Source organism: Ictidomys tridecemlineatus, chromosome 3, assembly GCF_052094955.1.
Source record: "Ictidomys tridecemlineatus isolate mIctTri1 chromosome 3, mIctTri1.hap1, whole genome shotgun sequence".
Lineage (NCBI taxonomy): Eukaryota > Metazoa > Chordata > Mammalia > Rodentia > Sciuridae > Ictidomys > Ictidomys tridecemlineatus.
This window is the reverse complement of record NC_135479.1, coordinates 90,078,946-90,104,076: the sequence shown is the minus strand read 5'-3', so window position 1 is coordinate 90,104,076 and position 25,131 is coordinate 90,078,946. Positions and strand designations below refer to the sequence as shown.

The 25,131-nt window shown below is 36.8% G+C and overlaps 1 protein-coding gene across 4 annotated transcripts in view; it reads right to left on the bottom strand.

The window, feature by feature from the left end:
- Positions 1-3,443: 3,443 nt before the first annotated feature.
- LOC144376279 (uncharacterized) overlaps positions 3,444-25,131 on the bottom strand; it is a 124,596-nt gene continuing 102,908 nt past the window's right edge. For 2 of the 4 annotated variants that reach the window (XM_078043470.1, XM_078043471.1), the window contains 2 exons: positions 24,900-25,120; positions 22,990-23,301 (listed from right to left, as the gene is read on the bottom strand). In XM_078043470.1, coding sequence (XP_077899596.1) covers positions 23,283-23,301; positions 24,900-25,120 — 240 coding nt within the window. In that variant the 3' untranslated portion in view covers positions 22,990-23,282. Of the gene's footprint in view, positions 4,429-6,215; positions 6,394-22,989; positions 23,302-24,899; positions 25,121-25,131 lie in introns of those variants that run through there. The other 2 variants (XR_013436562.1, XR_013436563.1) reach the window with 2 other exon arrangements.

The following is a 25,131-nucleotide window of genomic DNA, read 5'->3' as shown; positions in this document are numbered from 1 at the left end:
TGTCTGTGCTCTGGGCTGTGATCACAGGGGACATTGTCTAAGCTCCTGAGATGAGACACAAGCAGCCCGACTTTCCAGTGATGGAAGAGAGCAGGTGTTCAGACCCTTATTCTTATTTCTGCCAGAACAGAAATTATAAATGGATGGTAAGCAGCATCTAGTCAATTTTATTTTTGCCTCTATTTGAGATATCAAGGAACATGTGCCTTACCAATTTTCTATAGGAAAACAAGCAAACAATCAAGAGTCACTTCTACACTAAGAGATTCTCAGTGAAGAACTTGTAGGTATTGTATATTTTCTTTCATTCAAACACGTAGCTAATCTTTGGGAAGGTACGCACAAATCTTGACATACCTGTCTAGGAAATAGATAATACTTGGAGTCTGTATGTTACAACTACTGCCTTCTCACCATCCCCACCCCCATACACACACACAAAAAGCAACCCAGAAGAAAGAAAGAAAAAATGAACACTGTTACATAACATTGTGTTAAATCTCAAGTACCACTCATAGAACTGTTCCAACACTCACTCTTAAGGTAGCTCAGGCAAATTTGATCAGTTGTAAAGAAAAGATCTCAGAGTCGGGCATGATGGTGCACTCCTGTAATCCCACCGATTCAGGAGGCTGAGGCAACAAGACTGTAAGTTCAAAGCCAGCCTCAGCAACTTAGCAAGACCCTGTATCAAAATAAAAATATAAAAAGGGCTGATGATATAGCTCAGTGGTTAAGAGCCTCTGGGTTCAATGCCGAGTACCAAAATGTTAAAAAAAAAAAAGGATAAAGTGGTCAATAATGATACTGTCTGTATATAAAGTTCAAGGTTCAGAAAATGAGATTTATCCCTGAAATTTCCATAAGTGACACTATAAAGCATAAAACATTCTCCCTGAGTACTTATCTTTGTGTGTGTGTGGACATTGCTCTTGAGTATTTATTAGGAGTGACTGCAGTGTACATGAACATGTTCCATTCTATAGTATTTCAGCACACCAGTACTAGCTATCTCCTTCCATTAATGTAACAGTTTCTATGCCTTTTACATCCTCTTGCACACTTGGTATTTTTGGATATACAACAATTAAGAAGAGCATGCTGTCTACAGAAAGCAGAAATCTAAAGCAGCCCCATAATCTCAGGCATGGCAAAACCCCTACGATAGTGTTACATTGCATATTCAAAAGCATTTGGCAGATGTGATGAAAACAATCAGTTGACCTCAAAATAAAATTAGCCTGGTGGCCCCAAACCAGTCACATCAGCTCTGCAAGGAGACTTTAGAGAGATTGAAAGCATGATAAGGATTTACCATGGCAGAAGTGTTCCATTGTGGACTTGGAAGGTGGGGAGACATAGAGAAAGGAGCTGAGTGGCCTCTAATTGCTGAGAGTCACCCCTGACAGGTAGCCAGCAAGGAAACAGCAGTGCTAGTCCTACAACTGAATTCTACCACCAATTTGAGTGAACGTGGAGGCAGATTCTTCCCAGAGCCTTCAGATAAGAGCTCTTCCTGGCTGACATTTTGTGGTGCTGAGAGTCCCTTAGTAAGAGACTCCCTCCATGCTGGTGAAATATTGACCTCTGGAACTGTGAGGAAATACATGGGTGTCGGCTTAACTTGCAATCTATGACAATTAATCTATAGCAATAGCAAACTGCCCTTGACTAACCAGGTCGCATGAGACCCATCAGCAGTAACCAGCCTCTCCTCAGCTCCCGCTGATGGCATAGGCCTAGTGCTGGAAATAGCTACTTTTAGTTTGGGATTTTCTAATTTATAATCAGTTGGCAACAGATTCAATCAAAACAGAGAAGAAATTGCTGTGCATATCAAATGAATCTCATCTGCTTGAAACATGGCCTCAGTAATAGTTATGGTTCTTTTCAATTCCAGGGTTCCACGGGTCTACTAAATGAGTGTTATAAAGTCCTTTCTTTTTGTTTTAAATAATAAATATTAGGAACATGGTAACACTCTAAGTGGCCTCTAAATTTCCTTCCAGATGAAAGATTTATGATTATTAATGCACTAGTTTTTACTGTTCTACATGATATCTTCCTGTGCAGAAGACTATGGGAATTGAAGGTTACACTGAAAATTTGCTACAGTAAATCATCAGACAAATAGTTTAAAAAATAAAGAGTAAGGATTGGGGCTGTATTTCAGTGGTAGAGAACTTTCCCCTGCCCCTTGTGCAAGACCCTGAATTCAAATCTTGGCACCACAAAAGTAAATTAATTAATTAATTAGAAATAAAAATTTTGTTTTGATGTATATTCTTTTCTTGTAATTGAAATATGAAAATGCTGTATATTAAGAAGGGAAACTATTCCCATACACACAGGTTTGTCCTTGGGCAAGTTGTGTGACCTTGGGCAAGTTCTCCAACTTCTTGGTGTCTAAATTCATTTTTAAGGAAGCTTATAGTAATAATCAACCAATAGGGTTTGGATATATCTGCAGCACTTAGAATGTTGACTAGATCATGGAGCTCAACAAATGTTAGTAATTTGCAGACAGAAGCATGGGAGTTCTAAAGAGAGGAGAGATTATCCTCAGAGTTGGCCAGGAATGTCCAATAGTCAGTGTGACTTGCATGTTCCTTTCTGTTTACAGTTTAGTCCAAGACTACCTTCAAGGTCCCTTGCTTGCTTTAGTCCAACTTAACTTCATAGACCAATTATCTGACTGCTAGACACTTTCTAAACTTCCAATGCAACTTCCTTATTTAAATCTTACCTATTTCCCTTTGTTTGTCCACCTTAAAAGGCAAATGTGTAGGGAGTTCCTCCACAGAAACTCCCCAGATTCTGCCAGAGAAACTTAGCTGCTTATTTCCATAGTCAGTGTTTAAATCCCAGGATAAATAATGTGACTGATATATTGAATTATACTTATTTACTTATCCATCTGCATTATTTGTAGATAAAATTCTTACAAATGTGAAATTCATTTCAGTTGTGCCCCTACAGAGCTTAGTATGATGGCTTGTATGAGTTAGAAACTTAATAAACACTAATTGAATTTGAAATATGCAAAAATAATGCTTCAACAATTGTCAATTCTGAATAAAGATAAAGAGAGAAACTATTTAATAATTAAATGTTACAAATTTAAATAGGCTTTAGACTGCCTTTCTTTAGAATTTTGTTTTTGTTTTATTGTGTGCCCATGTGTGAATATTGCCTTTTCAGGCTTATAAACAAAACAACTACTCGGATAAGAAACCTGTCAGGTACCATTCCAGATAACATAATCAGGCTTATATTTTCTCAAAATTAGGAAAGTTTTCTATTCATATGCAAGGCAGATTTCCATTGCAACACAATAGCCTAGATATCCATTTATAAAACACATAGACCTTTGGCAACAGGAGGATACACACACACACAAAAAAAAAACCCTTAAAACAATAAATAAAAAGGAAGCTTGACAATTTATTTAAGAGTATAGTATTTATTATAATATAAAATGCTGCATTTATTTACAAAAGAGCAAGCTGGAAGTTTTCTTTAGCATATAGACCTGCTGTATAGATAGAATCCCAAATTCTACAAAAACCCATTTTTAAAAAACTAAAGGATTAAAGTGAACAGTTTCTTTTTCACCATACCCAAAGACAAATCCATCAATATTCATTTAACTTAGAATTCTAATACACTGATTTGGCAAATAGCTGTTGTTTCTAAATTTCTACTTCTACAAAGCAGTCATGTAGCAGAATCGTCTGACAGTTGAGGCACGAGTGGTTAGTTCTTCACTGTCTTTGCTGTCTATCCACCACAGGCATGAGAAATACTTGATTTTCCAGTGAGGACACAGACAAAAACTCACCATTCAGTGCTGCTCAAGGGAACTAGACATAAGTTTGCAGAGGATTTCTAGAAAAGTTTTCATCCCTGGCAACAAAGACCTACTTCTGCCTCTGGATGTCTGGCAGGAGGATATACCTGTGACCAGCAGTTATTTTGTAGGTACTTGAAGACTAAAGACAACTTACTAAAACTGGAAGATGAAAGAACAAGGAGATAACCCAGTGATAACACTGATTTTATAGAAGTTAGAGTCAGGGCCATTCAACTCTGGATTTCTTTTCATGTCAGAAAATAAACCCATTGAGTTTAAGTCATTTTCAATTAGTTGTTCTTTGTTGGAAGCTACAAACATTTCTGAAATATATCCATAGTTATTTTCTCTACATAGGATAAGTCTCAATCAATTTGGTCTGCTAAAACACTTTATTGTAGACTGGATGGCTTCAGCAACAAACATGGTTTTCTTATAGTTCTGGAGGCTGAAACTCTGAGACCAGGATGCCCTCATGGTTAGCTTCATGATGAAGGCTTTCTTCCTGTTCACTGATGACCATTTATTGCTTTATTCTCTCATGATGGAGAAAGTCAAATCTTGTGTCTCCTCCTCTGTAATAAGGGAAATTAATATCTTCATGAGTTCTCAAGATCTCCTCTAGCCCTATTACCCTCTGAAGTCTCCACTTCCAAATATCATCACATTGAGGATTTGGTTTCGAACTACTTTGGGAAAACATAAACATCCTGTTTACAGTATTGCTAATTTTGCAACAAGAAGATCATGTCTAAAGTTTTTCCTGAATAGAACAATCATAAATAGAGGGCTCAGTCCTGTATTTCTCAATTGGCATTATTTTCTATGAAGTCTCAGTTAAGAGCAAGATTAAGTTATAATAAAATGATGACTTCAGGGACATTCCAATTGAAATTATGTGATCATTTTCATAAACTAAAATGCTTGAGAGACAAAGCTAATGCTAATCTTGTACAGTTCAAGATTCATATCATGTGAATTCTGGATCCCCCATGATTCACTGCTAATAAATATTCCAGTGTACTGCATGTTGATAGTATGGACTGTGTGAGAGGAACTGTATTAGCTTACCCCAAATCAAATAGCCAGAAATCTTTCAATTATTCTGTGACAAAAAAATAAAAGTGTCCATTTCAAAAACTTACCTGATGTGTTTCCCAATTTGGGATTATCTTCCCTGAGGACTTATCAAGTCAGACTAAAAGAATGAAGACCACTTCTTAAGTATAGAGTAACACCTGTGCACTCTTTGCCACTTTAGGTGACATAGTAAGACTTCTTAGAGTCAAGGGCACATACCACTGGCCTGTACCAAAGCACACAGTGTGGATATAAGATCCAAGAGTGCTTGGTATATATCTGTCTTAAATAAAAATATCTTAAGCAACAGATATGTAATTAGCACTATCAGTGTTTTATGTTTGTGTATTTTGCTTATTAACACACCTCACTTCATCCTTTTTATAAGGAATGTTGTAACACAGTTGATCCTGGTGGAATGTGAGAACAGTGGCTAAATAGATATATACAGTGAGTGAATGCATGGAGTTTATGTGTTTGGGAAAGGATGGATAATGAAGAATTTAATCTCTCCCTGAAAACAAAAGGAATTTTGATGCAATAGGAGCCAGAAGTGATGGTTTCTACACTGAAGTGTATGAACTGAGAATAAAAGAGACTTTTCCCCTAAAGTAAAATTGTGGATTTATTACTAGAAGGAGAGAGAGAATAGATGCTGGGCACCAAAAACAAAGATGTTCATTATCATCTTTTCTTTTTTTCATTAACCCTGAAATAAAACTAAACTGACATACATTCTTTGAATACACAAAGAAATAGTCATTAAGTTGTCATGTGACTAAAATTACTTTGTTAAATGCTGATTAAAATCACTCTTTATTCATCAAAATCTTAAGGTAAAACTAAAGTATGTATTTTGCACCTGTGATTTAATAGTTTTACTCATTTTCAAATAACAAATTAACGTTTTTAATATGATAGAGTCTACCATGACACCACTTGGAAAAGGCATTTTCATAGACACACACACACACACACACACACACACACACATCCTCCTCATTTCCTTCAAATAGAATGGAATTACATTTGTCTTCCATTGCTGTTTGTTTGTTTTTTAGGATTAAATTTAGAAATGAAGATATAGTACGGCAAGAACTGAGGGACCATCAGAGATGATAGAAACAAGTCAACCTGGCTTCATAGTGACCAGATCCTAGCACCCAGATGTAGTACAGATTTCAGGGCTCTGAGGAGACAAGGCTACTGTGTCCTAGGCTCAGTCACAAAAGTTAATGTGCTTCCTTCTCATAACTCAAACTAATTCCGTTCTCTGACTCACATTTTTATGAACTTCTCCACTCTGCTCCTACCTTCCCGGAGCTGATGACTGCATTCCTGAGAGAGAAGCTTGTTTTGGAAAAGTATTCTGTGGGTGGCAGGTTCACTCCATCACCCCTTCAGTTGCTAGCCTCCAGTGTATTGCCCATCCTTGGATCAGACACCCATCCAGTCAGCACCTGCCGGTTAGACTGGAATTTCAGGATCATGCAGTCATAGCCTGGAATAATTTTCATAAAGAATCCTGTAGATGGAGACTGTGCATAGAAATCAGGCCCAAAGATTTGAGGCTTAGCCTATATAGGACACAATAATTAAAAATAATAGTTTAGAAACTGGTAATAAAAATTACGAATTAAAACAATTATTCAGGTATCAATATGCTGAATGCATCAAAGAGATGAATGTTTGGGTAAGGCAAGTCAGCAAAGAAACTGTTGTATTTTTTTCCCTTATGAAGTTCAAAGGCCTGATTAGGATTAAGAGAATGAAAATAGAGACACTCAGACCTGCAATGTATAAACCACTTTAATAGAACTTGATAACCAACCAGGGAAATGGAAAAGAAATATCAATAGCAGAGTAGTGAAAAGCATATACTTAGGTGTTTTGGAGGTCTGAAAACCTAACTGTGAGTTGATATTTTGTCACGTATTAACTGTGTGACCATAATGTTAAGTATTCAATCCATCACCTGTAAAACAGGGTTATTTATAGCATCTGCCACAAGTGTTTGTACAAGAAGTGTATGAGATAGAGTACAGCATGTAGGTGAGGTTCCCCGCTTTCATTAACTCTACAAAAATGGGCCTGAGTTCTCCAAGAAGTATAAATTGAATCCATGAAAGAGGCAGAGACCTCAGGGGGAAACTGATCTGAAAGTGCCAGAGATTGGGTTCTGCTTTGGATGTGTTGGGCAGCTTGTGGTACAAAAGGGTGTCCAGCGACAGAGAGAGATGATACAGCCAAGAAGAGAATAGAGGAGATTTCGTGAGACATGTTTTGTGATTCATTTATAGGAATACAAAACCTAACATAATTTAAACCATGTTTAATACTGTTGGTCAGTAGCATTTTATTGAATATAATACTCTGAAATTAACTGGAAAGTTCAACAGAAATGATTTTGATTATATAAAAATAAATCCTGCATAATTAATTTTCCTGAAGGGTTGCTTTGTACATAGGACTATTTAGGGTTCTCCAATATGATAATACATATTTTGAATGTACTTACTTCCATATGTCGTGTCATTTACTACTATACCAGAAAACAGAATTCATTCTTTTTTGGAATCTATCCACCTAATTCCTCAAACTACAGATCTAATCTTCTTTTTTCTCAATACCTCACCCAATACACACACACACACACACACACACACACACACACACACACACAGGCAGTCTTAATCCTTAAGCTCACTGATTCTATAGCTTAATCATTGCTCAGAGTTACCCACATATCTCTATATCCATTACCATTTCCCTAATCCAAGTGAAACCACCATCTTCCCTTGTGGGGACCCCTGTGTGGCCTGACAACCATTTCCACACTTGTTCCCCAATTCTTCTCCATGCTGTTATCCAGAGACAGCCCATAAAGAACAGATATGACCACAAATGTTCACTCTTTAAAAGTAACAATTGCTTTCCATAGCCTTCAGTGAAGTTGGATCCCTTTGAGGCAGCTGATGTGGGCTCCATGTCCGGCCCCCATCTATATCACCTTCCACTGCTCTCGATCAGTACTCAATGGCCCAGCCATAACTGGATTCTTTAGGGTTTGTGACTCATTCCCAGTGACCTTTCTCACCTCTTCACCTTAAACACACTAAAACAAACTGTGTTCTACTTAGGCATTATTTGAGTAAAATCTCTTCAATTTCATCTTTCCTCCAAGAAACTCAGACCTTAAAATAGGTCTGTAGTGCTATATATTCTATTTTTGCTTCTTATGACACCCAACACGTGCATTATTACCTACTATTGTTTTTTCCATTAAGCTGCAAATTCATGGAAGCCTGGGACCACGTCAGTTTTATTTGCTGCCAAAGCTGCAATAGTGAAGAGTTAAATTTACTGTGTAGAAGGAACACCATAAATATTTACTGAATAAATTGAATTTTTGGAAGAACTCTATCAAACCAAGTAGTAATTATTTGTATTATTGCCAACTAAGTCTATCAATTATTTCAATTATTTGTCCATCGAGTTCATTTGCATTATGCAATATGACAAATACTGCAAATTGTAAATTCAAGAGCTCTTATATATGTGCACTTCCAATCAGTTAATGAATATTTATATTTTATAAAACAGAGATGCATCTTTTTAAGATAGTAATTTCATATGTTCATTAGCTTCGTAACCATTTATATGATAAATTCACAAGCCTCTTTGCCACAAATACATCCTCTTTGTTGCTGATGCCTTGGCAGGATAGAAACTTGGTAGAATTTCCTCTGGATTCTTTCCCTAGAACCTCTCCACCATCCAAATACTCTTTTCATGTTGAATTAATATGATGTGTTCACTACGGAAGCAATAGCCTGATAGGAAGAACAAACTGAGAAATGGAGCTCAGACATCATTCCTACTGCATAGAAAAACTGAGTTGGCAAGAGAAAGACACAAATATAAATGATGTTTGTTGTTAGAGACAAGCCACACGGTGTAGAATGACATGTATGAATGCGTGAAGCTCAGAGATACAAGGATTTCCAAGGAAATACATACCCCAGATAGCCAAAGGTCATTTCAATTTGACTCTAAAATAATGGAGTCTAAATTATTAAATAGAATCTTTCTCAAGCACCCAGAATTAAGCCAGAAGCCAATTAAATGTTTAATGCTATTGGGTATCATGAACTAATTCTCCCAAACTCCAGGGACAAGTTTTATTCTAACCCAGTTCTAAAAATAAGGAGCCAGAGAGAGCCTCAGAATATTTTATTTCATCTCGGGTTATTTATTGACTTGGTTCCTGTCCTTGTATGGGGATGAGGGCAATGGAATGTAGATCATAATGGGGGGGACACTTTGAAGTTATGACTTTATATAGCAAACTGTGGAGCCTGTTTCTTTCTTTAGAACATTCACTTCAAAAATTAGATCTCAGTAAATTTTCTTAATTAGTGGGGGGGGGGGAAAGAAAGGGAGAAAGAGAGAGAGAAAGAGGAGAGGTAGACCAGCCAATGACCACTGCCACATGACTAATGCAATGCAGGTGGCACACAGGTAATTCCTTGAGCCCCAGGGTTTTCCCATTTCCTCTCTGTGATCCCAGGACTGTGGTGTTTGTTGCAAGCTCTGCCGGGCTGTTGGCTCTATCTACCAAAGAAGTTACCCTTTCCTTCTTCTCTCTTTCTAGAACCTTCATTGCACTTTATCCTTTCTTCAAGGAATGAAATATTCTTGTCTCCAAAATATGTCCTTATTTGGCTCATCTCGCAACTTCTCAGGAGTGCTAAAGTCTTGAGCAGAGGCAGAGAAACAATAGGCACTGTCTTCTAAAATGGGGTATTTACTGCGGCTTCTGACTGGAGAGTTAAGAAAATCTATCTCCTCTTTAATCCAGAAACTGTCTTGACCAAGGATGCCAGTGAGCCCCTAACATTAAAACCGAAAATACAGCTTTCATCTTTCCATCCTTTAGCTCTGATATAAACTCCTTTCTTCTCGAATTCCCTCTGATCTCCATGCTCAGGTACCTCTGCATTCTCCTTTTACTTCACGGGACAATGGGTCACTTATTCCCCTTTGCAAGTGAAGATGTTCCTCTCTGCCACAGGCATGAGTGATCCTGAGGCTTTACACTGCTTTATCCTCTTTCTACCTAATCAATTGTCCTTCACATCTTCTATCAGTTTCCCAGGATAGCTAGAGACTTCCTCATCTCTACTTTCAGATGGCTCTGTGATTATATGTCCAACTATCTGTTCAATACTTTTGCCCAACCATGTTTCAGGAAATCGAACCTCTACATGTCCAAAGCACAAGTGCCTTCCTTCCCACACCCATGTCTTATGCTTGGTGCCACCATCCTGCTCTAAGTCATCAAAGGTGGAAACATGGATGCTATCAGGTTCTTTCCTTTCAATTGAATAATGATTGCACCTCTTTAAATATATTTTACGAGGCTGAAGATGTAGAACACTTGCAACCTTTTTCAAGGTCCTAGGTTTTTTGTTTGTTTGTTTGTTTTAAAGAGAGAGAGAGAGAGAGAGAGAGAGAGAGAGAGAGAGAGAGAGAGAGAAAAATTTTTATTTTTTATTTATTTTTTTTTAGTTTTTGGTGGACACAACATATTTATTTTATTTTTATGGGTGCTGAGGATTGAATCCAGCGCCCCGTGCATGCCAGGCGAGTGCGCTACCGCTTGAGCCACATCCCCAGCCCCAAGGTCTTAGGTTTTATCCCTAACGCACACACACACACACACACACACACACACACACACCTCTATTTCTACTCTAGCTCTTGCTCTAGTTCTCTCCACCTTCCTGGTCATGTGGGCATGCTTTTGTGGTCTCTTGACAATGTACTATTACTAGCCTCCCTGCTTATCATCTTCTCTCTTTCCAATCAAACCATCACTGAAATAATCTTTTCAAACATGGGAATGAGCACATGAATACCCAGTGTAATCCCAAGTTTGGGGTTCTTTTAGCCTAGTGGTTCTTAACCTCGGCAAAGATAAAATTACCTCAAAAGCTGGTTCAAACATGGAGAGTTGGGCTTCACTCCCCAGCATATTTCCTAATTGGTCGGTTTGGAGTGAGCCTGAGGAGTTCCCAGGTGGTTCTGATGCTACCATACAGAGACCACTCTTGGAGAACCATTGTGTGGCCTGTAGTATACATTTGGAAGTCCCTAGCAGGGCATGCAGAAGACCATCAATCCATCTCCCCAGCCACAGCTCCTTACCACCAATCTCTAGGTCGAGTAAATGGACTCCAAGGGCACTGAAGTCCCCCACTACTTCTTGCCTGTTTGCCTTTTACCTATTGACACTTGCACTCTGTTTTTCCTTTGCTTGTAGGTTTAACATCCACCCACCTTTCAAGTTCTAGCACAAGTGCCCACAATGTCATTTAGGTATTCTCCATATTGTCTCCTCTCCCCTCCCCACAGCTCACACACAAACGCTGGTAGAACTGGTTGCTCCCTTCTGGACCTCACTTAGGAACTGAACCTAACTTTGTCATAGAATATGTGTCTCTCTAGGTATGACACTTGACTTCCTGTCTTCCTTCAATGCTAAGGTCTGTGGGCAGAAACTCTCTTATTAGTATGTAGGTTCCTTGTTTGTAGCATAACATCTCTCTCTATATACACATTCAGTATTTGATTATTGAATGTAAGCAGATGAATATATTGCTAAATCATTTTTAAGAACCACAATGCTGATGCAGCTATATTAGCCTTGCATAAGGGAAGCTTATGAACTTGAAAAAAGTATCCAAGGATATTTTACCTTTTCAGTATAAGACAAAATGTGGAGAAGAGGAGCAGAGAAGTTTAAACCTTCTTCTTTCTACTTAGTGAATATAGATACCGAGAATAATTTGGCTAATGGAGTATTAGGCCACAAAAGAGAGTACACTGCAATTCCATGAGAAGAAAGAGACTCTAGCAATTCTATTGTATTCTTGGCTACACTGAGTAAAGCCCATATTAATTTATGATGCATGTGCCATGCTAAATAGAAAGGATCCAGGCCATCTTTGCAATGATGAAGAGCAATTCACTTTAAATATGGCAAGGAGGGGAGGGAGGGATTGGCTATGAATATAAATTATTGAGTGGCCAACTAAAATAAAATCTTTTTTATTTCTACTAGGCAGTCAGAGATACAAATTTCCTCATGTTTTATAGCATATTAACAAAATCTTATATGTGGTTCATTTATTTATATGTTCATTTTTTAATAAAATATAACAAAATGTGATAGTGTAGTTTAAGGTACTGAACTAAGTATGGTGGGTATTTGAAAGAAAGGGGACATCATTCCTGCCTCATATATGCTTGTCTGGGCACTTCTAGTATTTTGGGTAGGGCAGTTCTTCATGTAGGATTATACAGCACAGGGCAGAATGATAAGGATTCCTGTTACCTATACACTAAATGGTGGTAGCAACCCCAAGTCAGAGACCAAACACTTCCCAGAGCTAGGACTACCTGCAGTTGAGATTTTCAGGACCAGAGGTGGCCTGATGAAGAGACTTTCTGTAAAATGTGTGACTGTCTCTAGCCATCCTACCCCACTTAAGGGAAGAAGGAGCGATGAGTAAGGTACACTTCAAATTTCCCTTAGTATGGTTAGCACTCATGTCTTACTCTTGTAACTCACTAATTAACAAGCTTCCATGGGAAAGATAATGGTAAGACCCAGTAATTAGTTATCAAAGGAACAAATATGTCTTGAAATGATGTCAGCTCTTATAAAAATGGGTAATAATTTGTATTATCTGGTCTGGAATCTTGTTAGACCACAGGTATACATGTGAATGCTTAATTTTTCTATCACTGTATAGGATATCCACATACAACATGGTTTACAGAGAACTAGTTTATATTTACTTATTGTACACAAATTAGGAAAGGTGAATAGATTCAGGTAATGCCTCCTGGTTGTTTCTTAACTGACAAACAGAAAACTTATTTTTTGTCAGTTTATTCACAAGTGATAAAAACTTTTTAATGTAAAATTATTTTATTTTATTTTTGGTACCAGGGATGCTTAAACACTGAGCCACATCCTCAGCCTTCTTTTTAAATTTCAAGACAGGGTCTCATTAAGTTGTTTGGGGTCTTGTTAAATTACTGAAGATAGCCTTGAACGTGTGATCCTCCTGCCTCAGCCTCCCAAGCTACTGGAATTATAGCTATGTGCCTCCTTGTTCAGCTCTAAAAATATTTTAAAGATAAAACATTGATAAATTAGAATTTCAAATTGATAATTTAGAGTGAGGTCTAGACTTTGCTTGAGACCAAAATGTTTGTTTTCTCCTTAAGGCTGTTTAGTAAGCAGAGCTGTATTTAGAGACTACATCTCCATCTCCACTACCTCCATCCTGTCCTTATCTAGCCTATGGTAATTACATCCTGATCTGGCTTCCTGCATCCTCTTGGCCCATCTGTGCTTAAACATTTATCCCTGTGATGAGCGATCTCAAAAAATCAAAGACAATTATACTCCCTTGTTTAAATCCTGATAATGGCATCCCATTGCTCCTAGGATAAAAAGTCATAAAGATATTTTTTCTGAAAATCAAAGACATAGTAGCTAGCAGGCCAGGGCTCTGGAACAATTCTAAAAGAAGTTTTTCAGACTGAATAGAAAAAACAAAGGGAAACTGAAAATAACATGAAGAGATTAAGAATACTGAAATAAGTATGTGGAGAAATATAAAATTCCATCTACTTTTTCTTACTTTCTTTAAAAGATACTGAATATTTAAAGCAAAATCATAACATTACATCATGGATTTTATAAAACATACAGAAGAAAACTGTAAGATAAAATGGCAAAACAAACTAGATTTTTATGAAATTCTTTTTACTTATGTAATGTGATTCAATTTTCAATCCAAATGAATGGAGTACTTTGTTTTACAAAGCAGGTTTTGTTCTGTAAATGTTAATTAGATTTTAGTTTATACTGTTAAACTAACATTTGGAGAATATCACTTTTTAATAAAAAGAAGTATAACAAATTTATGAAGAAATTAGAATAATGAAGTAATGCTTGTATGATAAAAAATAAAGCAGAAGAACAAAAAATCAAACAAATGGAAAAAGGAGAGACCAAATAACAAAACTAAAGACTAATTTGTAATGATATCAACAGTTATATTAAATATATATTGGCTTAATAATTTAAAGGAAATTTTTCTCAAACTGGAAATCAAGTAAGAGTCAATTACATTTTTATCTACCAGATACAAAAGACAAAGATTGAAAGTAAACCCATAAAAATTATGAACCATTCAAACTGTAGCAATAAAAAGATAGTACATTTATAGAAATATCAAACAATGTAGTTTTCAAGAAAGAGATATTACCAAGAATAACAAGTGGAACCACTCATCAAAAGTGCCTAACAATCCTAAAAAATGATGTACATAATACAGAACTTCAAAATATAAAACAAAAAGGCAATCTGACCAAACTAAAAGGACAGATATGCAAATTCAATGAAACAATAATATATATTTAAAGCCTTCACTAACAAACAGAATGAGTTGCAAAATAGTAATAATGATGATCATAATGCTATTTAAGTCTGGACTTTTAAATATGTGGAACTAGTATTTATACACTATTGACTAAAGAATAAATATTCTTTTAAATGATAGGTTCACCAGATTGATCATATGCTATGGGGAAAATAACAAAAATAAAGTTCAAAAAATTGAATCACTGAATATTTATCTGGCCCAAATCAAACTAAATAAATAATAAATATCTAAGACAGATTACAATTTAAAAAAGTAAATAAGTTGCAATCGAAAATTATGAATCAAAGAACAGAAAGAAGAAATAAAAAAATTCTAAATGAAAATGTACATCAAAATTTGTGGGATATAGCTAAAGCAAAGGAAATTTTACAGCCTTAAATGCTTACATTGAAAAGAAGATAGATTTAAAAAGTCAATGATCTATGTGTATCCATCTTAGTGAATAAAAAAGGAGCAAATTATAAGAAAGAAAATAAAAGAATGGAAGTCAATGAAATATAAAACTTATAACAAAGAAAATTTCCAGGTAAAATAGCATCTTACAGTCCCTGAAGACTGTGAATATTATTTTACATGGCTAAAAGGCCTCCATAATGCACACAGTCCTGCTAACATCTAGATTTTGGCCTCATGAAACCAAGTTGAGAACGAGGTGATTCATGCTGTACCCAAACTTCTGCCCACAGAACCTGTGAGAGAATAATGGCTGAGTCATCTGCTGTCTGTGGTAACACATTATGGCAGCAATAGAAATCAGTACAATCAACAAGCACAGACATTGTACTTAATGAAAGATCATTACATTATGTGAAATAAGCCAGGCACAGAAAGACAAGTACCTTGGTGGTCTCGGTCATGTGACATACAAAAGAGCTGATCTCAGAACTAGCAGTGGCAGGGTGGTGACCAGAAGCCAGAGAGAGCAAGCAGGTGTAGGAGGGGCAGAAAGAGTTTGACAGGAACAAGGGGATCTGAGGAGCTATTGCACAGCAGGGAGGCTACAGATAACAAGGATGTTCTGCACATTTCAAAAAGCTAGAAGAAAGTATTTGAAAAGCTTTCACCATACTGAAATGAATAAAATTTTGGGGGAGACAGAAATGTGGAAACTGATTTAAACATTATGCAATGTGTACATGTATTGAAACATAACTGCTACCCTCTTAATATGTACATTTTTTTGTTTTTCTGTATAAGTTAAAAATTATAAAGCTGAGAAATAGATTACTACAATTGACAAACAAGTAAAACTGACCAAGAAAAAGAGAAAAAAAATAGCAAATGGACAATAATAAATGTAAAAGAAGGGACACTAGTATAAATCCTATAAACATTAAAGAATAACAAGGTAAATTTATGAAAAACATTATGCCAAGGAATTTTAAAAACTTAGGTGGAAATATGAATTCCTTGAAAAATATAACTTTATACAAGTGATCAAAGATGCATGTATGCACACACACACACACACACACACACACACACACACACACACACACACACCAGAGAGGATAGTCCTATATCCACTGAGGAAATTGAATTTGTTGTAAAAGCTTTCCAATAAGGAAGTTTCAAGCCAAGATGATTTCAATAGGGAAAAAACAAGAGTTAAAAAAAAAAGAAAACTACAAATAGGAAAAAAGACTTTGCCAGATACTCTTCCAACAGAGGATTAATAACTAGAATATATAAAGAACTCAAGACAAAAAAAAATCCTAATCCACTGAATACGTGGACAAATGAACTAAACAGTCACTTCTCAAAAGACAAAGTACAAATGATTGATAATTAAATGAAAACCTGTTCAACATCTCTAGCCATCAGAGAGAAGCATCAAAACTACACTGTGATTTTATTTCACTCCAGATAAAATGTCAGTCATCGGGAATACAAATAGGAATAAATGCTGGCAATGATGGAAACAAGTAACCAAGTAACTTTTTAATATTTTTTTTATTTTTTTCGCATTGGGTATTGATCCCAGGGGCTTAACCACTGAGTCACATCCCAAGCCCTTTTTATATTTTAACTGGAGACAGGAACTTGCTGAATTGCTTAGGGCCTCTAAGCTGAGGCTGGCTTTGAGCTCACTACCCTCTTGCCTCAGCTTCTTTAGTCGCTGGGATTATAGGCATGAACCACTGTGCCCAACAACAAGTAACTCTTATACCCTGTTGATGGAAATAGAAATTACTACTCCTGTGGAAATAAGTATGGAGATTCCTCAAAAGACCAGGAATGGAACCACCATATGACCCAGCTATCCCACTCTCAGGTATATACCCAAAAGAATTAATATCAGCTTACTAATGGAGATACATGTATACCTATGTTTACAGCAGCACAACTCACAAAAGACAACTGATGGGATGAGCCCAGGTGTCTGTCAACAGAGGAATGGATAAAGAAAATGTGGCATACATACACAGTGTAAATTTATGTAACCACAAAGAAGAATGAAATTATGTAATTTGCAAGTAAATGGATAGAATAGGAAAGCACCATATTGTAAAAAATAAATCCTGTCTCAAAAAAAAAATACAAAAGGTCTGGGAATATGGCTCAGTGATTAATCACCCCTGGGTTCAATCCCCATTACCAAAAAAAAAAAAAAAAATGAAAACAGAAACAAACAAACACTACTGAGACATATTTTAAAATACTTGAATGGCGAGTTCTATCATGTTCATGAATCAGAGGAATAAAAATCATGAAGATGTAATTCTCCACAAATTGGTCTCTAGACATAATGCGACTAAAAAAAAGAATTCCAAGTTTTAGTTTTTGTTGTTGTTTAAATCTATAATATGGTAGGCATATTGGCTCAGGAGGCTGAGGCAGGATGACTGTAAGTTCAAAACAAGCCTTGGCAACTTAGCAAGGCCCTAAGCAACTTCATGAGAACCTGTCTCAAACTAAAAAAAAAAAAAATTCCTTACTACCCTATTTGAGTTCTACAAAACCCTAATAGCCAGGCCTCATGGGGCATCCTGTAATCCCTGTGACTGCAGAGGCTGAGGCTGAAGGATCTCAAATTTGAGGACACTCTTAGCAACTTAGTGAGACCCTGTCTCAAAATGAAACATACAATAAAGACACATAATTAAAACATTAAAAAGATTGGGGATGTGGCTCAGTAATAGAGCACCTCTAGGTTTAATCCCTACTACTACTACTACTACAAAAAAAAAAAAAACTTAGTAAGTAAATATAAGAAGAAAAAGAAAAAGAAAAAAAAAAAAACATTTAAAAACAGGGAGTAATAAAGGAAAAGAGCTCAATGATGACTTTTCATTTGTATGATCAATTGATATTCAAAATGAGGATTCCATAGAAATTCAAAGGAAGAATCAAAGTTTTTCTTAATTTTTATTTTTATTATTTCAGATTTGATGGTGGAAAAAGTAGATATCTGTATCAAGGGTCAAAACTCTCCCAGTGCCCCATCATCCATGATATGTGTTCTGCGCTCACTGACACGATAAGCAATATAAAAGCTAAAATCATGAAGCGTTCAGAGGAAAATGGTGTATTTTTATAATCTTGAGATAGGCAAATACTAGGAATAGTGAGGATCCAGAGGACAAATGGAAAGTGAGAGATCAAACGAAACAGGATAAATAGGTAAGATCTGGACTGTATCCAATAGGAAACTTCTGTTTATCAAAGTCCACAAAGCGAAATGTGAAAATATTCTCAGTAGGAATGTCTAACAAAATATTTGTACCCTGAATACAATCAAGACACATAATTTAATAAAAACGAAAACAGTTTCAAAGTAGGTGAAAGACTCAGACACTGCTAAATAAAATATCTAAACCTTAAACATTTAAAAAAGATGTTGAACATCATTAACCTTTGGGAAAATGGAAATTGAGTTCAGGATGATAAACCATTTTACATCCCGAACACCAAATATTGACAAAGATGTGAAGTTGGTGAAATTCCTGTGTATTCAAATGTCAGTGAAATATGATTAAAACAATTTGGAAAATTATAACTTTCTTAGAATGTTGAACATGTAATTAACGTATACCCCTACAATTCTGATCCTAAGGTATTTACACCCAAAGATTTGTAAAAGAATGTTCATAGCAGTGTTAAATGATAAAAGCTCCAAACTGGAGACAACCCAAAATTTCACGAACAGCAGGGTGGGTAAATATATTGTGGTTTATGTATTCAATGGAATGTTTTATTGCAATGAAAAGAAAACACTGATACACACAACAGTGTACTTGAACCTTATAAATTTTCTATGATTCCTCATAGAAAAAAAGATCTAGACAAAAGAAAGGGTGAGAGGTGCAAAGTTTGTAGCGGGGTGTGGTGGTGCAGGTCTGTAATCCCAGCAGCTCAGGGAGGCTGGGGCAGGAGGATCACAGGTTGGAAGACACCCTCAGCAATTTAGTGAGGCCCTAAGCAACTTAGTGAGACCCTGTCTTTAAGTAAAATATAGAAGGGCTGGGGATGTGGCTTAGAGGTCAAGTACCTCTGGTATAAAAAAAAATGTAGAATTTTAGATTCCATTAAATACAGTTCAACACAGACAAAAATAAATAATTTATCCACATGAAAATCACTCCTGTGCATTTCCATGGAACAGGAACCTCAACTAGAAGTCAAGGAAACAACTTTCTGGAGCAATGGAAATGCTCTACATCTTGGTTGGGATAGTGACTAGACTTGTCAAAACTCATGATTAGATAATTAAGATCTATTCATTATAAAAATCTGAGTGAAATATAATCCTTTAAAAATCCAGAAGTAGGGGATGGAGTGGGAAGGAGTTTTTCAGTGATAAGAATTAAAATTGGCAGAAAACAAGTGGGTCTTAAGACCCACTTGAAAATCATGATCATCAACTTTCAGATTCACCCTAAAGGAACAGTGCACCAAAGGAATATGAGTATCAATTGCATCTCCGTTGATTAATGCATAAACATCTTAGCTGATTCTCCAAATAGGACATTGTAACCTGTTGGTTCCTGTGACTGATAGCCAAGACTTTTAGTCATTTAGACATATAATGATTTAAAGTATTTCCTCAAATTAACTCATTAGTCCTATAATAGATACTGAATTGATATAACCCTAAAAACTGAAATGTCAAACCTATCGATGTTTTTCCTCTAGTAAATATATTTCTAAAGTTTACATCTCCTACTGGTGTTAGTGCTGTGCATCTATAGAAATCTAGGCAGACTCTGTCATGTACTAATTTGTAAAACATAATTCACATTTTAAGGTAATGTTCAGCTCATTTTGCCAAGCATTTCCCTGAGATATTTTACAACACTCTACTAATGAAGCATGGCTCATAGAAATAAGCTGAACGGCATGAGTTATTTTGGTGCAGAAATCAAGATTTTCAGTTTCTGAATATGGCAGGTTAGAAAAACTAAAGGGCTTCATGAAATGAGATTTGTTCTGTAAGATATGTCCGTGAGTAACCTTTTAGTGTTGATTTTTTTTACAGACACGAAAGAGTACAGAATTGCTATACCAGAGGCCTTGATCATGTACAAAGAACTCTTTCTGTTTATGGAGGTTTAACATCTGGCATAGGAAGCCAAAAAAAAAAAAATCACCTTCTAATGATCAGAGCCAAGAGTAAATGTCGATGGTGGCTGTGGATGATCTGAAGCCCAGGCATTCACCATTATCCAGTGGGGTCAAAAATTTGTTTTGCTTTTTCTCTAAAATTGCTTAGCCTGAAACAGTCCTACAGAACATAACAACTTCTCAGTAAACATTATCTAGCTATGGGCAGGGGCATGCTCCTGTGAACCTCGGCTACTCAGAAGGTTGAGGAGAGAAGATTGCAAGTTGGAGGCCCGCCTGGGCCAATTTACAAGAACCTGTATCAATTTGGAAAAGAAAAGAAAAGAAATAAGCAGGGCACTCCCTCTGCCTCAAAATCAATAAATGGATTAAGAATGAGCAACACATGAGATAAAGAGGATCGTGAATAGGGAATAGTAAAAAGGAGGCACTAGGAAACTGCGATGTTAGCAGCACAAGAGAGAAAGCTTTGGCTGGGGGTGCCAGGGTAGGCCCTGGGGGAGGGGCAGCAGTCCTGGAGGGATGGCTCAGCACAGCCTGCAGTAAGCACCCAGATTAGAGAAGTAACCTCTGCCCCCAGAGGCCCCACCACAGCACCAGAACTGCTGCGTAGATTCAGTTGGTAGCTCTGCCTCAGAGCTCAATGTTGACAATGCTCAGCTGCAGAAGAAATTGACAGTGGGAGAAGGTAATGGCAATAAATAATCAGCCAGCAAAGGGAGGTAGCAGGTGGGCAACCTCAAGTTCCAATTGATTGAGGACTATGCCCATCCTTGGGGAAGCTGCACCCATACTGACCATCCATCACTGCTCAAACTGGAGGAAGAGTTGTGGCATCAAAATTGTCCCTGTTTTTGGTTTTGAAATTAAGTGTCCCCCCAAAGCTCATGTGTAAGACAATGAAAGCAAGTTCAGGGGTGCAATGTCTGGGTTATGAGAGCCTTCACCTAATCAGTGTATTAATTCAGTCATAGGGATTCACTGGGGGGTAACTGTAGGCAGGTAGGGTGTGGCTGGGGGAGGACCATAGATAGGGACATGCCCTTGGGGCTTATATTTTGTCCATGGTGAGGGAAGCTCTCTCTCTCTCTGCTTCCTGGTTCCAGATCTGGAGGTGCTTTCTTCTACCACACCCTTCAGCCATGGTGATCTTCTTCATCTCAGGCTGTGAGGAAAGGAGCCAGCTGTCTATGAACTGAGAACTCTGAAACCATGAACCTCCACATAAATTTTTCCTCTTCTAATTATTCTTGTCAGGCTTTTTGGTTACAGCAATGAAAAAAAAAACTGATTTAAATAGTACCTGAATAAAAATGCCATTTTCTGAAAATTTTGCTCTATAAATCTCTACATATAAACAATCCTAAGTATTTCATGAAAACCAACCGCACCAAAATTCACTGACTTCCTTCTCATCTCAGTACTGTCCTATTTTCTAAAAGAAAGAAATCTTCAGTTGTGAATTATCAAAAAAAAAATCTTTAGCTTGCAGGATATTTCATAACTCTACTGCACAAGAAAAATTTTTAAAAGATGCTGATAGAATGCAAAAGTGTGTGTATTTTCAATCCACAGAAGAAAATCAATTTAACCTCTTCCCCTGATTGTGATTGTAATACCCCCTCAGTCAGTAAGAGGAAAGTTCAAGAAAGCAGTGTGACTAGTGGACATGGTGCTGGAAATGAAGCCTTCCCTTGCAGATCTGCAGGGACCTGTGACCAACCCACAAACAGATTCTTCCAAAGTCTGGGACAGTGCTCACTTCACATTTCTTCATGAACCTTTTCAATATACAATCAACCTGATTTTTTTTTTGCATTACATTATATATGGTAGAACTTTTGGAGACCTGTAAGGAAAAAAAAATTCTTCCCAGATCCCTACAGAGACATGTCTTTCTTTTTCCAGCTTAGAAACTCATATTTGGGTAAATTTCAGTTGGAGTATATGTAGCCCATCAATGTAAACGGCTTCGGCCTTTGAGTGGTAGACTCACTTTCTCCTTAAGTCATGAGATTAACTTTTGTGTGTGTGATTTTAAACAAATCCAGAGTCCTCCCTTCAAAGTGACAACTACTTCTCAGCAGAAAGACACTGTTTACTTTGAACAAATAACTCATAGTTTGGGCCATGTGTTTGTCATCTGAATAAAGCAGTATTGTTGGAATCTGGAGGCATTTCTCAAGGTAGGTTCTGTAGATTCTAGCTCTTCATGAGTGGTGGTGTTAAAAAAAATAATAATGATGCTATTGTCAGAATTTTGTAAAAGATGCTGCCATTTTTAAGACTTGTATTACAGAGGGCAAAGGGTAGTGGAGAATAGAGAACTCACATTCCAGTTCCTGATGAATCAGAATCAGAACTCTTCCATAGGTTAATTCCAATCTTAAACCTCTGCCTATGGTCAGTAGAAAAGACTCAACACTCAGAAAGCCGAGGGGAAGGTGGACTTTGTCATCATTAGTCAGGAAATTACAAAAAGCTATTTAGAACAAGTCCTGCAACATTCAATATTTGTACATAAAAATGTTCATCCGTAAATTGACTGGTGGGAAAAGAGGTCATGGTATTTCTAAGGGATAACCACCTCTTTGTTGAGAGTATAATGTTTTGAATGTGTGACTAAAGTACTGTTGACTTTGGAAGACACTAATATCTTCAGTGATTCTTTCAGTTTCAAGGGTCCAGGGTCAAAGAATTCTGGTAAACATTGCTTCCTACCCCTTGCAGCTTCAAAGGGTACATTAGCATGTTTAAGTTTATCCTCTGTTAACTGTGTTTAACTCTATGCTTCCCAAACACATTTGACTGTGCAACTTATAACATGTACTTGTATCTCAAGGAAATAATATCCTTAGAATACATGCAGAATATTAACTTCAGATGATTTCCAGAATCTTTTTGAGAGAGAGAGAGAGAGAGAGAGAGAGAGAGAGAGAGAGAGAGAGAGAAAAAATCTTTTTTGTAGATGGACACAACACAATGCCTTTATTTTTATGTGGTGCTGAGAATCGAACCCAGGTCTCATGCTAGGCGAGCGCTTTACCCCTGAGCCACAATCCCAGCCCCCAAAATCTTATATATGTATTCTGACCAGAACAATATTCATAACTTCTCAGTTTGCAACCAACGGGAAAGCACCAACCCTCCCCTTTTAAGTCCCTCAAATATCCATTCTTCAAAAACCGTCTTCCATATTTCCCATAGATTCTGTGCAAAGGCACATTCACTGAATGACTTCCGATTTTCTCACTCCTTCAGGATTTTAGAGAAGTGCTGAATCATGAAAAAAGGCTGGTTAGAGTAAGAGACTCCTGACTTCCAATCCCAACTCTATCAGTCCTCAGCTTGAGAATCTGTAAAAGTCACTTTTTATCATGTTATTTATTTTTCTTGGATGGAGACCTCTGTGTCTGCCAGGGATAACTGTTTTAAATACAGAGATACTCAATGAAAATTATTGTTCTTTTATTCTCCTCTACTCTCATTTTCTTAACAATATTACCAGGATTGCAAACAATTAAAATGAACATTTTAAAAAATGATATCTATTGTTACAAAATTGTTTCTGTGAGGAAAAAGAAAAATACGACTAGTTAATAACCCAAGGAGAATGGCGATGATCTCAATGAAACTATCACCTTCAGCCCTTTTTGCAGATAATCTTTCCTCTGGGACACAAAAGCAGTTTTTATCCAACAATGCAGATTTTGGCTACAATGGTAGAGGGCTTTGCAATGGAACCCCATTTCTCGGGCAACGAGGCCCTAGTACTATTCTTGGAAAGAGGCTGGCAAAAGAACAAAGGCCAAAACTTCACAATACTTCTTCAATGAAACCCAGCAGTGTTGCATGGTGATATTTTTTTTGGGGGGGGGAAAGGTTATTAATTCATCCATTTTAAAAAGATTTTGTTGAGTACTTCCCAAGGGTCATAATTAACAAACAAACAAACAAATATTGGTGTTTGTCCATCTGTACATCTGTATCCTTCAGTTACTGCTAGATCGCCTCTCTCTGTTCCAGGGAAACAATGGGACGTCCAACACTACAGGGAACAGCAGCTCAGGGTGGCCACTGGACAGACAAGGAGCATGTGGTCAGGGACCAATGTGAGAACACTTCCCTCCATGCCAAAGGGGTCAGAGAGTTCATTACTCCTCCCGAAAGAGGGGCTTAATATCCCAGAGGGAATTTTAAAGAATGGATCTGGGTGCCATGTGCTGGGGAGAAAACCCAGGGAGTGATTCATTTATTTTAAGTGAGATGTTTGGATTTTACTCTGAAAGCTAAGAGTAGAGTTTAAATGATTTTAATCAAGGGAATAATATGATTAATTTTTTTATTTTGTATAGAATGCATTCTATTTGTTCTTTTTAGTTACACATGACAATAGAATGTATTTTCACATAATTATAAAAGCATGGAACATAATTTGTTCTATTCATTTTAAAAAAATGCTAGAAAGTAAAGCTCATGTACTATGGATGATTTAGCAATGGATAGCCACACTTTAAGAATCACTTGGATAGACATTGTCCTTAAATTTTTAAAAATAACAAACCAGAATTATGGGGCATGGCTCTGCATATTAGATGTCAGAGAAGCAAAATTCTCTGTATTATTTAATCTCAAACTTCCTTGTCATCCAAGTCAGTTTCTGAAGGAAAAGATTCATGGTTCTTTCTTTCTGAAATTGCATAGAAATAACCTTCCCCCAAATTATGTTTGGCTTTGTGTGTAGGCAGTTCAGTCATCGGTGTTTTAGTTAATGTATGGTTTGTTTTGCAAAGAGTTCTGAACATTTAAAAGGAATGTTCATGAATTGCCAAATGCTATGTTTGCTGTAGCAAGACATTCAGAGTAATCATTACCTCCAGCTGCGATTTCCATCTTCCCCACCGCTGCTCTCCATGTGTGCTGCTTTGAAAGTTGACAGACATTCTACATTTTTAGCTTTCCTGACAATAATTAGGTAGCTGGTGAGCAGCAGCCATTTCTGCTTAGGTGCATTTAGTTCCTCCTTGTTCCCAATTATGTGATCATAAAGCACTTCAAGAGGTAACATGAAGTCAAGCGTGATGACTGTATGAAGCTGAAAATTTA